Source organism: Kalmanozyma brasiliensis, assembly GCF_000497045.1.
Source record: "Kalmanozyma brasiliensis GHG001 unplaced genomic scaffold PSEUBRA_SCAF2, whole genome shotgun sequence".
NCBI classification, from domain to species: domain Eukaryota; kingdom Fungi; phylum Basidiomycota; class Ustilaginomycetes; order Ustilaginales; genus Kalmanozyma; species Kalmanozyma brasiliensis.
Window position 1 is genome coordinate 795,337 of NW_015961959.1, and position 12,744 is coordinate 808,080.

General features: G+C 58.6%; 6 protein-coding genes across 6 annotated transcripts; 3 read left to right on the forward strand and 3 right to left on the reverse strand.

The window, feature by feature from the left end:
- Nucleotides 1–135: 135 nt before the first annotated feature.
- Nucleotides 136–1,284, forward strand: PSEUBRA_002802 (Nicotinamide N-methyltransferase-like protein; the record flags this gene model as incomplete). The annotated part of the gene is made up of 1 exon (XM_059464904.1): nt 136–1,284. The coding sequence occupies one exon, from the start codon at nt 136–138 to the stop codon at nt 1,282–1,284; it is 1,149 nt and encodes a 382-aa protein (XP_059321311.1).
- Nucleotides 1,285–1,393: 109 nt separating this feature from the next.
- PSEUBRA_002803 (Protein of unknown function DUF1295) lies at nt 1,394–2,434 on the reverse strand (the record flags this gene model as incomplete). The annotated part of the gene is made up of 1 exon (XM_016437223.1): nt 1,394–2,434. One exon carries the CDS (start codon nt 2,432–2,434, stop codon nt 1,394–1,396), a length of 1,041 nt encoding a protein of 346 aa, XP_016292694.1.
- A 1,353-nt stretch (nt 2,435–3,787) lies between these two features.
- Nucleotides 3,788–5,431, forward strand: PSEUBRA_002804 (uncharacterized protein; the record flags this gene model as incomplete). Its single annotated transcript, XM_059464906.1, has 1 exon — nt 3,788–5,431. The coding sequence occupies one exon, from the start codon at nt 3,788–3,790 to the stop codon at nt 5,429–5,431; it is 1,644 nt and encodes a 547-aa protein (XP_059321312.1).
- A 254-nt stretch (nt 5,432–5,685) lies between these two features.
- Nucleotides 5,686–6,930, reverse strand: PSEUBRA_002805 (Src homology-3 domain protein; the record flags this gene model as incomplete). Its single annotated transcript, XM_016437219.1, has 1 exon — nt 5,686–6,930. The coding sequence occupies one exon, from the start codon at nt 6,928–6,930 to the stop codon at nt 5,686–5,688; it is 1,245 nt and encodes a 414-aa protein (XP_016292695.1).
- A 951-nt stretch (nt 6,931–7,881) lies between these two features.
- Nucleotides 7,882–8,874, forward strand: PSEUBRA_002806 (MaoC-like domain protein; the record flags this gene model as incomplete). Its single annotated transcript, XM_016437209.1, has 1 exon — nt 7,882–8,874. One exon carries the CDS (start codon nt 7,882–7,884, stop codon nt 8,872–8,874), a length of 993 nt encoding a protein of 330 aa, XP_016292696.1.
- Nucleotides 8,875–9,026: 152 nt separating this feature from the next.
- On the reverse strand, nt 9,027–12,542 carry PSEUBRA_002807 (uncharacterized protein; the record flags this gene model as incomplete). The annotated part of the gene is made up of 1 exon (XM_016437216.1): nt 9,027–12,542. One exon carries the CDS (start codon nt 12,540–12,542, stop codon nt 9,027–9,029), a length of 3,516 nt encoding a protein of 1,171 aa, XP_016292697.1.
- Nucleotides 12,543–12,744: the final 202 nt, after the last annotated feature.

The window sequence follows — 12,744 nt, forward strand, 5'->3', positions numbered from 1 at the left end:
GAGGGACAGTTGCCCTGAGCGCGCTGTTCAAGACCCTATCGGCTAAATTTGACATCCACGGAGTTGATCAAGAAATTTTTGGTGACTTGTTCTTCGTCTTGCCTTCCACCACCTCAACATATCCTGGACATCGTGATGGCGGGCAATCATGATGACGACGACAGAGCCTCAATAGCATCATCAAGCTCTACAAGTAGCGAGGCCGATGGGCGCCCGCATTCGCCAACGTCGCTATTCGAAGATTCGCTCTTCTCGCTCTTCTCCCACCACCAACCCGCACACGGCGACCCTGGAGACACATGCAAGTACACGCACCGTAATCTTCCGCCTCGCTATACTTCTTCGTCACGGCGCCCGGCAACACTCCGCTATAAGATTGCCGAAAACAGCGGCACCAACACCAAGCTCTTTGCCCACCATCAATGGGACGCCGGTCTATACCTGGCCGATCTTATTGCAGAACAGAGCGTCGACCATGACGCTTCGGACGTAGTGCTGGGCAAGCGGAGAGAGAAGACATTCGTGGACGTGCGGGACAAGGCAGTGGTCGAGCTGGGCGCAGGAACGGGGCTGCCCGGGCTGGTAGCCTGTGTGATGGGTGCAGACCGAACAGTGGTCACGGACTATCCTGACCCGCACGTCATTGACAATCTCGAACGCAACCTCGACCTTGCCCTTCTACCACGGAAGAGCAGCAAGGAGAAAGACCCACATCGGCACTATCTGGAAGCGCGGAAGCGGGTGCAAGTACTCGGCCTTGGATGGGGCAATGCGGACGAGGAAGAGCGCGTCCTCACTGCCGCTTCGTCGTCCTCCAATCCAGATACGAAGGCAGGATACGACCTCGTACTGGCCGCCGACGTACTCTGGGTGTCTTCCGCACATCCTCTCCTGATTCATTCGATACGAAAGCTGCTCAAGCGCGACCGAGATGCGAGATGTGTGCTCATCGCAGGCTTCCACACGGGTCGTCCTGCAGTTCGGCGTTTCTTCTTCCAGCTCGCACAGCCCGCGGACCAACACGATGCGTCGCTGAAAGAAGAGCGTAAAGCAGGCATCCTCCCAGATTGGCAAGAGACCGCATTCGGTGGACTGTGGGAGCGCAACGTCGAAGGGGTCGAACGTGCGTGGGCCGGCGCATCGATGCCCAGCAAAGCGGTCTACGACGTAAATGGAGCCGTCAAAGACGCCGATGCAGGTCAAGAGGAAGAAGAGATGGGTGACATCAGCGGTCGTGGGAGCTGGGTGGTCGTTGCCTCATTACGCTGGGCCGACTTGGACTAGGTCGAATGGACGCACCCACACACTCGATACGGCACATCCGTGTATATATAGGACTAGATTAAAGCGACATCATACATAAAGGAGAAACGAACACGCGTCGACTGCGACTCTAAGCATCATCATCGCGCTTCTTGTCCTCCGCCTCACGGATCGCCTTGCTGCCATCCTTAGTCTCGTCGAAGTTGTAGAAGGGCAAGTCGAGCAGGATGGTCGATTTGACGGCCTTTGGCAGTCGCTTGTAGAATCCGTTGGGCATTGGAAACAGCAACGAAGTTCGTTCGCGGAAGGCCTTCATCCTTTCCCACGGATCGCTCTCCCTCTGGTCGTTCCAGGGCTCGAGACCCTCGGACTGCTTGTCGGGCCCATGCGACATGAGGAAGTACTTTTGCTGCGTCGGCTTCTCTGCAAGCGGAATACCGGAGAGGAAGAGCAGGAGAGCCATGGTGATGAGGGGCGAGAAGATGGAGCCGTAGAGCGCATCGTGACCTCCCCTGTTCGCTTCGGTGGTGTTGCCGAGGGAAAGCAGCCAGACACCCCACCAAAGTATGATCTCGCCAAAGTAGTTGGGACGGCGAGAGTACTTCCAGACGCCTGCATCGGTGATGGCACCCTTGGGCGCCTTGGTGACCGACTTGAACCTGTACTTCTGAATATCGGCGAGTGCCTCCCATACGAAGCCAATGGCAAAGAAGATGATGCCGACGACATCCTTGCCGTTACCGAAGCGTGCGTTGCCGCCGCCATTGGCAGGATCGCTCGAGTTGGGCGAGTTGAGAACGGTGACAGGCATGGTGATGGTCCACACCCACACCAGCTGGAAGGTCCAGAATCCTAGGAAGCTGAGCGGCTTGGATCGCATCTCGTCGAATCGTGTATCGCCGCCCATCTTGATCATGCGGAAGAGCTGGAATGCGCCGAGACGGACACCCCACATGATGACGAAGATGCTCGCAATGACATTGCGGGCGTAGTAGAAATCACCGCAGCAGAGCGTGAAGATGGCGAGGAAGATGGCGTTGGCTGCGGACCAGAAGTCGGTGATGGTGTCAATCTGGAGGCCGAATGCGATGGCAAAGCCGAGAAGCTGCCAGCCTAGGGAGATGAGGAAGGTGATGGCCAGGTAGTAGTTGTCTAGGACGTGGACGACCATGTTGGCGAAAGGTGTACCTTTTTGCGGGGTCGGCTGTAGGTGAAAGTGGTGATGTTCGGTGAAGAACACTCGCTGGTGGAGTCGTTGCGTCTCTCTGATGGTAGTATTTCGTTCGCAGTGGTGAGCAAGGGTCGAGGTATATGAAGGAAAGACGGTGGTACAAAGTGATTCAGCACCTTTGGTAAGGGTGCTGCTCGCTGCGAGCTCTTCGCTCAACGTCACAGCCAAGCCGAGAGCACCAAAGCATGCCGAATCAGGTGGAGGCGAATCCGCCAAATTCGGCTTTGTCACGGCTCTCTGGAAATTTCCAAGGTCTTTCCGCGGGAATCCCTTTGCGCGCGTCGTCCAAGGTCTCATCATGACTGCCAAGCTTAGACACGGCTGCCCAATCGTCTTGATTGTCATGCGTCGCGATGATGTCGGCCAGTCATCTCGCAATCTCATGCGTCGCCGAAGGCATGTGGTGTCCGGACTTACAGAAGCCAGGATTTGCTAAGCTGCATGAGCCCACGGGATTCGGGATGCGTTTCTAGAAAAGTCGGAAAGCGGACGGGTTCATCAAGCGATGACGCACTTCAACTACCGCCTCCAGATCTCAGCCGTCCCGAGAATTGACCGGTGCCTTACTGACGACCTTGCTCCCTCCATCCCCCCTTGACCGGACGGGCTTGAGTCACGTATGATGGCACTCAAACGCCACTTGGAACGCGTTACGCAGCATGAACGCGGAGGCAACGCTTCTCAACCTCCATCCCGGAAGCCGAGGCCAACGAAGATACGACTCCACCTTGGTCTCCTTTTGATCATATGACGAGTGTTGATGTCAGAGGAAATCAAGCGACGCTTCGAGACTCCAGTGTACATAACCTTCCCTTGATGACCCCGTTGATCTGTAGACTCGGATAGCTTGATGGGGGAAGGAAGCTGAGTCTCCGCCATGGTCAGTAGCGCAGCTGCGACGGCCTAACAAAGGTATTAAATTCGAGATTGAGAACAACACACTCTACGCGCTCTGTTGCAGGCTAGCGCGTTTGACAAGTGTTGCTCTGCCTGACCAAGTCGGCCGGCTCAGCAAGACGGGAAGGTGAGTGAGCAACATGCGCAGGGTCTTGATGAAGCAGCGCCCATTGTTTGCACTTCACTTCTTCCCCTCTCTGGCTGGTGAAGCTCCCTCGATCTCAACCTCACCATCTTGAACGCCTGCCGTCTCTAGCAGACAAGATGAACACAAGCTACGCGATGCCTTCCAGGCGTCATGCCCGAGCACCCCTACAAACTCGCCCACGCCCCACATCTGGCTCGTATCAGCACCCTGCATCACCATATCATCAACCCGCCGCATCGACGTCAAACATGCCCCCTCCTTCATCAACACCTTCCAGCAAGAAGCGCGAGTGGTCATCTACAATAACTCGAAGCGGGTCAGCCTCGATGCCTTTGAACTTTCAAGAGGCCTCATCTTCCGCTGCGTCTCCGTCCCAACACCAGCTTCCAAACACGGAATTCAGCTTCCAGTCAAATATGGGCTTTCCCAGCAGTACTTCGACTGCATCGATGGCCTCGCTCTCATCCATGCCCTCCTCGAGTAGCACAAGCTCCTTTGCAAGTTTCCACCACCACCAGACACCCATGACTGCCAGCCCGTCGAGCTTTCGCACTGCTACTGCTGCAGACGAAAGCGCCGTTTCTGCCCGCAGCACCATCTTCTCGCGCGGCAATCGGTCTGCTTCCGCTGCCTTACGAGAGTCGTCTCACGCGTTGAATATCCCGGATATACCCGAGAATCCACCACGGAAGCGACGTCGAGGTCTAGCAGGCGCAATTGTGGACACAGCCCTCAACGCGGCGCTCTATACGGGTGCCGCAGCGCTCACCGCTTACTCGCTGTGGTCGTCTTGGGGTCATTCAGCGGACAACGAAGATCAAAGGCACCATCCTAGTGATGGACCTCAGGCCGATATGGGGCACGTCATCTCGCCAAACAAGCGCTCAGAAGCTAGCAACGGTATGAAGGCGCTGCCTGGCACACTCGAAGAGCCTCCACCGCCCTACTACGAGCACCATGCGGCTACATCGACGCATCAGCAGGCCTTCACACCGCAATCGAACGCAGCTCGCCAGAGAAAAGTCTTCGTGTCTTCGAGACGCAACGGACGAAGGTCAGAATACGCAGGCCCACGGACGCAGAAGCAAAGCCCGTCGCGAAAAGCAATGCCCCATACATCTGGTAGTCCAGCTCCGTCCTCCAGCTTTTTCAGCCCTAGGCTCGACCTTGCTGCGCCTAATAGCACAGGTACCCGCACTACATTTGGAAACACTGGCGGCATTAGCGATCACAGTGCGGAAGAGGACGAGGAGGAAGACGAGAACGACGAGATGCTCTCGCGCTTCGAAGCCAAGATGGCCGCTCTCATCGCCGAGGGGCAAGCCGCCCTCAACTCGACACCTGTCCTGCAGGACTCTGATCTACGGGACATCGACACACCCTCGCCCAGCCTGGGCATCGGCATGAGCACGCCGCGGTCCAACGCTCCGCCCCTCTCCTCGCGCCCATCTCAGCGCTTCGACAGCCCTTTCGCCACCGCCTCGCCCTTCTCGCACCAGCAGACTCTCGACGCATCGCCAAGCCTGATCCGCTCCAATTCGCATCCCAATCAGCTTCTGTCTGAAAACGCCAACGTCTCCTTCCTCCCCGAGCCGGTCAAGCGTACGTTCGCTACGCCGACAACGCAAGGCGCACAGGGGCTGAGACACTCCCGCTCCGTGTTCGATTTCAACTCGCACGGCCCAGCTGAGCAGTCTCCATTCGCACCTGGCCGCAGCGACTCGCCGAGCGGCAACAGCAGCCCTTCGCTCCGAGCGGCTGGGAGGAGGGTCACGGACTTTGGAGGTGTTGCGCATACGAATGGCGCCTCGTCCCCCGCCGGTGCAAGCAGCCAGCTCAGCCGCATCCCAAGACATGTTCCTCGCAAATCGATGGTCGAACCACGTCCATGATGTTCGCCTCTCGAACCCTCTTCATTATGCTCCATCGCGATCCCTCTACGCAACCTCTCATGCTCTTTATTCGCGCACCTGCGCATCCCAAACAAACCTATCTACCGTTCATCGCGCGTTCGGTCCGCCCGAGATCTCAACCCGAATTCGCGCCCCCAAACAAGCAGAGGCTGATCACACCACACTCTCGTCATCCGCACAGGTCGTGTCTCTGCATCCTTTTCAACACCAATACCATTGCTAACGCTGACTCTCTACTCATCTCGAACGTAGTTTCCGGGAAAGACGCCCTGATGACCGCCCACGATACCGGTCCACCAGTCGTCGGTCGACGCGGTTCGCTCGACGACCTCGATGCGGTCGCCTGCGCGGAAGGTGAGGTCGCCGTCTGCCTGGGCGGTGTAATCGTACAGGGCGACGACGTAGGTTTTTGCGGGTGCGGGTTTTTTCCCGGGTGGGGGTGGGGGAGCTCTCTTGGCTACAGCGCTACCCGTCGCCGCACCGGTTGAGTAGGCGGGTGGAGCAGTGTGACCTGCTGAACCGGTGCTGAGGATCGATCCGGACCGACTCGGTGCACCACCTGCCAACCCGCCGATCCTTGACCCGCTCGGGCTCAACCCTCCAGATCCACTGCTCGCCCGGTTCTGCGCGAGAATCTTCGCACTCGGCATGGCACCCCGGCGAATGCTCAGGTTCTCCAACCGTTCACTGGCATCCGTCAACTGCGCCATGTACGTATTCTCCACCACGGCAATCGAGTTGTTCGTCAGGTCGTACTTGCCCTCTGCAAAGCTCTGCAGCCTTTCCATCGTCAAGTAAAAGACATTCAGCTGCATGTAGTAAAAGCTGTGGAAGAGGGGGGTCATGAAGGCGCTGGCCAACTCGAAGAACCTTGGAAGTTCCTCTTTGAGTGCGTTGTTGTAGTACTCGTAGTCGGCGGCGGCGGTTTCGTAGTCCTGTTCGACCTTGAAGAGGTTCTGCTCGTCCTTGAGCGATTTCTCCTTTTTGTCCTTGAGCTTGGAGTACGAGTTGTTGTGACGGTCGAAATCGACGAGCTTGTGATCGCGCTTGGTGATGTTTTTGCGAATGGCCTTGATGATGGTCTGAAAATCCTTGGTGGGCGAGATGACGCGCGATTCGATCAGCTCGATCTCGGGCGTCAGAGTGTCCTTGAGCTCATCCATCAGCTGCCCGTAGTGGGCGAGGTTGGTCATGGTCGCTTGCGCATTGGGATGCTTGCGCTCCAGGTCGTACTCCGATCCTAGCGGCTGGAAGAGCGTATCGAAATGACGACCAAAGTTCGAGCCGGAGAGCAGCATGTTCTTGACAGCATCACGGAAGGACGATGCGTCTTTCAGGAGCTTCTCGGTGAGCTTCTCGAGCGAGGTGAAGCGCATGTTGAGCGAGTCGAACGCGGAATCGGAGGATTTGGCCGCCATACCGATGCGCGAGGTCATCAGATGCGGCGTGCGCTTCATGGCTTTGGCGAGGCCCTTCATGTTTGGCGAGGTGGTGGCTCAGATCTCGTCGACCTGGCTGTGAAGGATGTAGGAGTCGAGCTGGGATGGATTCCGTCGAGTAGGATGGTCGTCGAGATGATGTTGAAGGTGGAACGGGCGTGCAATGAAGAGAGGTGGATGGGACTTTGGTGGCCCGTTCCTCTCACACAGCCTTCTTGGCCGTAAGCGTGGCCGTTGAGAGACCGCTCAGACGCTGCGACTTTCCGTCATCGTCTTGGCTTTTGCCTATTTCTCGTGCGCAGATCTGTGTTTTTTGGGAAAGGACGTTTTTCCAGGGGTCTAACATCTTCGGAAAGAAACGGCGCCTTCCATGGCCGGCTGAAGGTGGTGCATACATGGCGACGCAAGCATTTCACACTGCAAGACTGCATCCATCTGCTGCAGAAGCGCACCGAAGACAGCGCGGGACAACCAGTTCCGGATGGGTGGAAGTCGAGACAGAAGGGACTCGCTCCAGTATCACATGGGCAATGGTGTCGCTAAGTTGCGCTTGTCAGGGTCCAGCTGCTCCTTTCTGTCTCACCACACGCACCTACCCCGCAGAAAGAGGGCCTACCACGACTGATCTCGACCGGTCAGAGCGCAACACGAGCATTCTCGTCCCTCGCACACACCCATCCGCACGATATAGGTGTCGGACTAGGGCTGCCGAAGACAATGGTGGCACCAACCCGCACAATCTGCGCGAGGATGCTGGCGACAATGGCAGCGTGGGGCCGAGGTGGCTTAAGCGCGCGAATTTCTGCCGGCTCCCGGCCAGATGCCCTCCGGTTAAGCTTCCGGCCCAGAAGTCTCTCGCTCACCCCGCATTTTCCGAGCCAACCTCAAAGCATATCAACCCCCTCCCTCCCCAGACTTCGCTTCTTCTCCTCCTCATCTTCCCTTCCTCAACCCATCGTCCACATCCTCGGCGATCCCAAACTTGACACCATGTCCAACAACGGCGTTGACTTCAACAAGACTGTAGGGCACGATGCGGGCACCCAGCCTGTGGCCTGGAACCGTCGCGACCTGCTCACCTACGCCGTCAGCATCGGCGTTGGGCCCAAAGACCTCGACTACGCGTACGAGCGCGAGTCGGGTTTCCGTGCTTTCCCCACCTACCCGGTCGTCCTCGGTCTCAAGGGTACATCGCAGGATACCACTGTGTTCTCGGAGATGGTCTCTTCTCGTTCGGCCGTGCCAGGCTTCCCCTCTCTCGACCTCAACACCATCGTTCACGGTGAGCAGAGCATCGAAATGCACGCCCCGATCCCAGTCATCTCTGGCGAAGGTTGGAAGCTTGAAAAGCGCATCTGCGGCGTACACGATCGACCCAACGGTCTGATCATGGAGACTGAAGTGCGACTCATCAGCCCCGTTGGCCGCAATCACGCCACCATGATCGGTAGCAGCTTCTACCGAGGTGGTTCCCAGGGTACGGGCTTTAGCAAGTCGATCACCACCAAACCGCCTACGCCCAAAGCGCCGAGTCGCGAACCCGACTTTGTGCTGAGCGAAAAGACCACCTTGCAACAAGCCATGCTCTACCGGCTCTCCGGCGACTACAATCCTATCCACATCGACGGTGGGCTGGGCGAGAAGGTCGGTCTTGGAGGTACGATCCTCCATGGCCTCTGCTCCTACGGCTTTGCAGCCCGTGCAGTCCTCAAGTCCGTCGACAAGAACGATGGCATCCCCGCCAACACGACGGGTGACAAGACCAGGTTTGAACTCGAAGCCTTTGCCGTACGATTCACCTCCCCCGTCAAACCCGGCGACGAACTCGAAACCAAGGTCTGGTTGCTGGGTGAAAAGGACGGAAAGAAGGAGATCGCCTTTGAACAGTTTGTCAAGAACACGGGCAAGAAGAGCCTCGGCGCGGGTTACGCTAGAGTTGTCAAGGTCGCTAATGAGGACGTGGCCCGGTTCGCAAAGCTCTAGTCGCACAACGCTCCTTGTCATTGAATGAAACACGATGGAATGATCTCCATAACAGCCAGTTTGGTGGGAGAAGCGTGTTGCAAAGAGTTGAAAAGTGTGTGTTCTGATCGCTCAACTTTCTAGAATTACACTGATCCCATGCTTCCATGCGGTCAGAACACCACCCGCTCGCGCATGTCCATGGGTCGGATCCAAATCAATCCCGGTCGGCTCCTCGCCCTGACAATCGCCCACGGACTGGTCGTCTCGATCTTGTTGCCCTTCTCGTCCGTGGTCGGCGCCGGCGCTTTCGGGATGCTCGGTCGGCCATCGGCGTCCATCACACTTGCCAGCAGCCTCGCCTTGACCCTCGCCGACTCTGCCGGTCCCGCACAGCGCGAGATGAGCTCCTTGGCATGTTCCGCCGTCCCCTCAGTCTCGATGACGATCTTGCCACACCAGCCCAGATCCACGCCCTCGATCGGTGTGACGTTGATGACAGCCCGATAGAGCCATTTGGAGATCCTGTACCTCGCGCCTTGCGGTGAGAATGTCTCCACCTGATCCTGGACCAGTCGCATGCTCCCTACGATCTGGTCGCGCCACGGCAGCACGTCCAGGTACACCACCGGCTGGCTGGCGTCCGTCGACCGTACGATGTTGTGGTAGTAGCTAGGGGCGAACGCAAACGCGTTGAGCCACGCAGGAAGGTGACCTGCACGATCGAACATGAACGAGAGATCTCGTAGGTATCGGCCGTCGAAGATGTACTTTCCCTCGTTGCGCTCTTCGCCGACCGCGCAGTCCCACACAACATCTCCTTTCTTGAGATGTGGCCAGACGCCGGCGATGAAGAGTTCACGTTCACACCGCGCGAGCTCCGTGTCACTCAGCCAGGCGCCTGTTTCCGTCGAGGGCACCCATACGCGGAAGAAACCTGCGCGACCAGGCTTCCAGGGCGACGAGATGGCCACTACGGTCGGGTCTGTCTCGCGAGCAGGAGGTCGATAGTTGACCTGCATCCGCAAGCGCGTCAGCACCCGATCGTAGCCTCGTGTAGTCGAGCGGGCTAGTCTGGGATAGCGAGGATCCATCTTATGCGGCGCACGCGCATATTCGGCTCCCACCAGAGCGTACTCGGATCGCAGGTCGAAGCTGAGGAGGAACGCCTCGCAGTCGCTGAAGCTCAAGGGCAGCGGATCCTTCTCGACCAGCTCGCCCTTGATCTCGGTTGGCGACCAAGCTTCGTAGCCAATGCGCGAGAGGAAGCGCGAGAGAACAATTTCGCGACCGGCAAGTTGGCCGAGCGCGAAGCGAATCGACTGAGATGTCTGACGCAACGCTTTGACGTCGGCGTAGTCGAGGTGGCTGATCAAGCGCGCGATGACGTCCGGGGTCGTGGCCGACCACACGAGCTCGCCGAGATCGCTGTACATGACCTCGTCGAAGTCGGTGGCTCCCTTGTCCGCAGTTGTATCGCGAGGAACACGCACATAGCGACGATGGTCGATGGTGAGCGAGGGATCAGCGAGGCCGTGGGCGCACCAGCCGCGTCCGTATGTGATGCCGCCTTCGCGATACGGGCCATTCGGTTGCACGATCTGGTGTTCTCCAGAATGGTCGACCTCATCCTCGTCCTCGCCGTCCGTAGCGGCAAACGTGGCCGTGAGAAGCGAGGTGGAGGGCGGGATGATAGTGTACGTCGCAGCTGGAGTAACTGGCAGTCGTCCGCGGGCACCCACCTTGACAGCCTGTCGGAAGCGATCTGATTTGTATGGCGCGATCTTCTCTGCCGGATGAGCCGCCGTCGGGGTTGCATCGCCGTTGGTGCCCATCGCGAACTTGACATGGCCGTGACCGCCGTTCGAAGATGACTGCCGGGCCAAGTCGGCGGTGGATCCGTTGGGCGCTGCCAGAGATAGCGCCTGCTCGTCGGCGGGCGTGGCAGGCGCATCCGAGCTGCCGTCGGTGCTGGAAAGCCCGTCGATGTTGGAGATGGATCGAGCCATGGAGCCCGTGTTAGAGTCATTGGTGGCGCTCTTTGCCTCCGCATCGAGTTCGTCGTCAGCGCCGGCATCCACAAACACCTCGGAAGCGTCGTCGGAGGCGGCGTCGTCTTGGTAGACGTCATCGTCTTCGTCCTCATCCGACTGCTGCGCATCTGGGTCCGTCTCGCCAGGCGCAAATCCGGCAGCGAGGGCACGCTGAGCACGACGATCTTCGCGACGTCCTGCGCGTCTGGCCTCGCGATCCTCTTCCTCGACTTGTCGCTTGGCCTCCACCAATGCTTGGTATGCTTCAATGAGTTTGCGCTCCTTCTCGAGCACAGCCTCGCGCTCAGCCCGGATCACCGCTTCCTTGGCCAGTCTTTCCGCCTCGATAGCCGCTTCCTTCGCCAGCCTCTCGGCCTCGATGGCCTCTTCGGCGGCGATGCGTTCTGCTTCGATACGAGCCTCCTCGGCGAGCCGTTCTGCTTCGATCCGCGCCTCCTCTGCGCGCTTGGCTTCCTCGATGGCCGCGAGACGTTTCTCCTCCTTGCGCTTGGCTTTTCTCTCCTGCTTTTCCTTCTCCTTCTGAGCTCGCTCTGCTGCTGCTGCCTCTTCGGCCTCGATGCGTCGCTTCCGCGCTTCCTCGCGGAGCTGCTTCTGACGTTCCATCTCTTCCCGCTCGGCCTGTTCGCGTGCGAGACGCCTTGCGATGCGCTCGGCACGCCGCTTCTCTTCCGCCTCTCGTTCGAGACGGTCCCTCTCCTCAGCTTCGGCCAAGAGCCTCTCGCGCTCAGCTCGCCTCGCTTCCCTCTCCATCTGCCGCCTTGCTTCACGCTCAATCTGCCTCTTCCTCTCCTCCTCCTGCTCTTGTTCGAACGCTAGAGCGGCGAGTCGTTCGCGTTCGGCGCGCTCGACCCGTCTCCTTGCCCGTCTCTCTTCGTCGGTCTGCAGACGTCGCTCCTCCTCGCGGGCCTGCTGGCGGTGATGCACCTCGAGACGGTCTGCCTCCATCTGCCTGTCGCGGTTGCGCTCCCATTCGCGCGCCTCTAGCTCGTCGTCCTCGTCGGCCGTGTGGAAGCCGTCGTTGTCGTCGGTGGATCTGCGCCTGTTCCTGGGTCGACGCGGCGCTGCACCGTTGCCAAATATCATGTAGCCGGCTTCTTCTGTAGGTGACTGCTGATCGTAGCCGCGATTGTAGGATCTGTGATCCTGATCATAGGGCGAGACCGGGCGCCGTGACCCGGCAGCAGCGGAAAGCATGTGATGGGCAGAAGTAGACGGAATGGGAGGCATGTCTTTCCACTCGATCTCGCCGCGAGCATTGCGCACTGTCAGGCGCTCGCTGCTCTTGGTCCGCGAGATCTTCTTTGTGGAAGTAGTTTGGATGCTTGCATTGCTGTCCTTGGGCTTGCGCGAGGAGGACGAGTGGGCAAAGAGGCTTGGCTCGACTGGCGGACTCTCGGCGGAAGGGGAGGGGAAGTCAGGATCGTAGGTTGCAGGATAGAATGGTGTGCTGGATTTGTACGTGTTGCCGAGCAAAGGACCATAGCTGGGAATCGTAGATAGAGCAGGCTGGGCTTCACGTGGTCGCTTTGTGGATTCGAGGATGGTCGAGGTGGATGACTTGGGCGGGCCTTTGGAGCCGAAGGGTGCCCTGGACTTGTTGAAGGACGCCTGCGGTGGGTAGTGTCGTTCCATCATGATGTCTGCTGTGGGTCCGCTTTCCGCGGTATGGGAGGGGTCGTTATAGTGAGTGATGTGGTTGAGAATTGAGGTGGTAGTGTGTCGCTGTCGTCGTCGTCTGTCACAGCTCGGACTGGCTCATGGTCGAGGCTTTAGGCAAGGTCGAAGCGATTAGAAGCCTCGGAGGCGGGTATAGATGATGGGCGGTCTATAGCTTGTG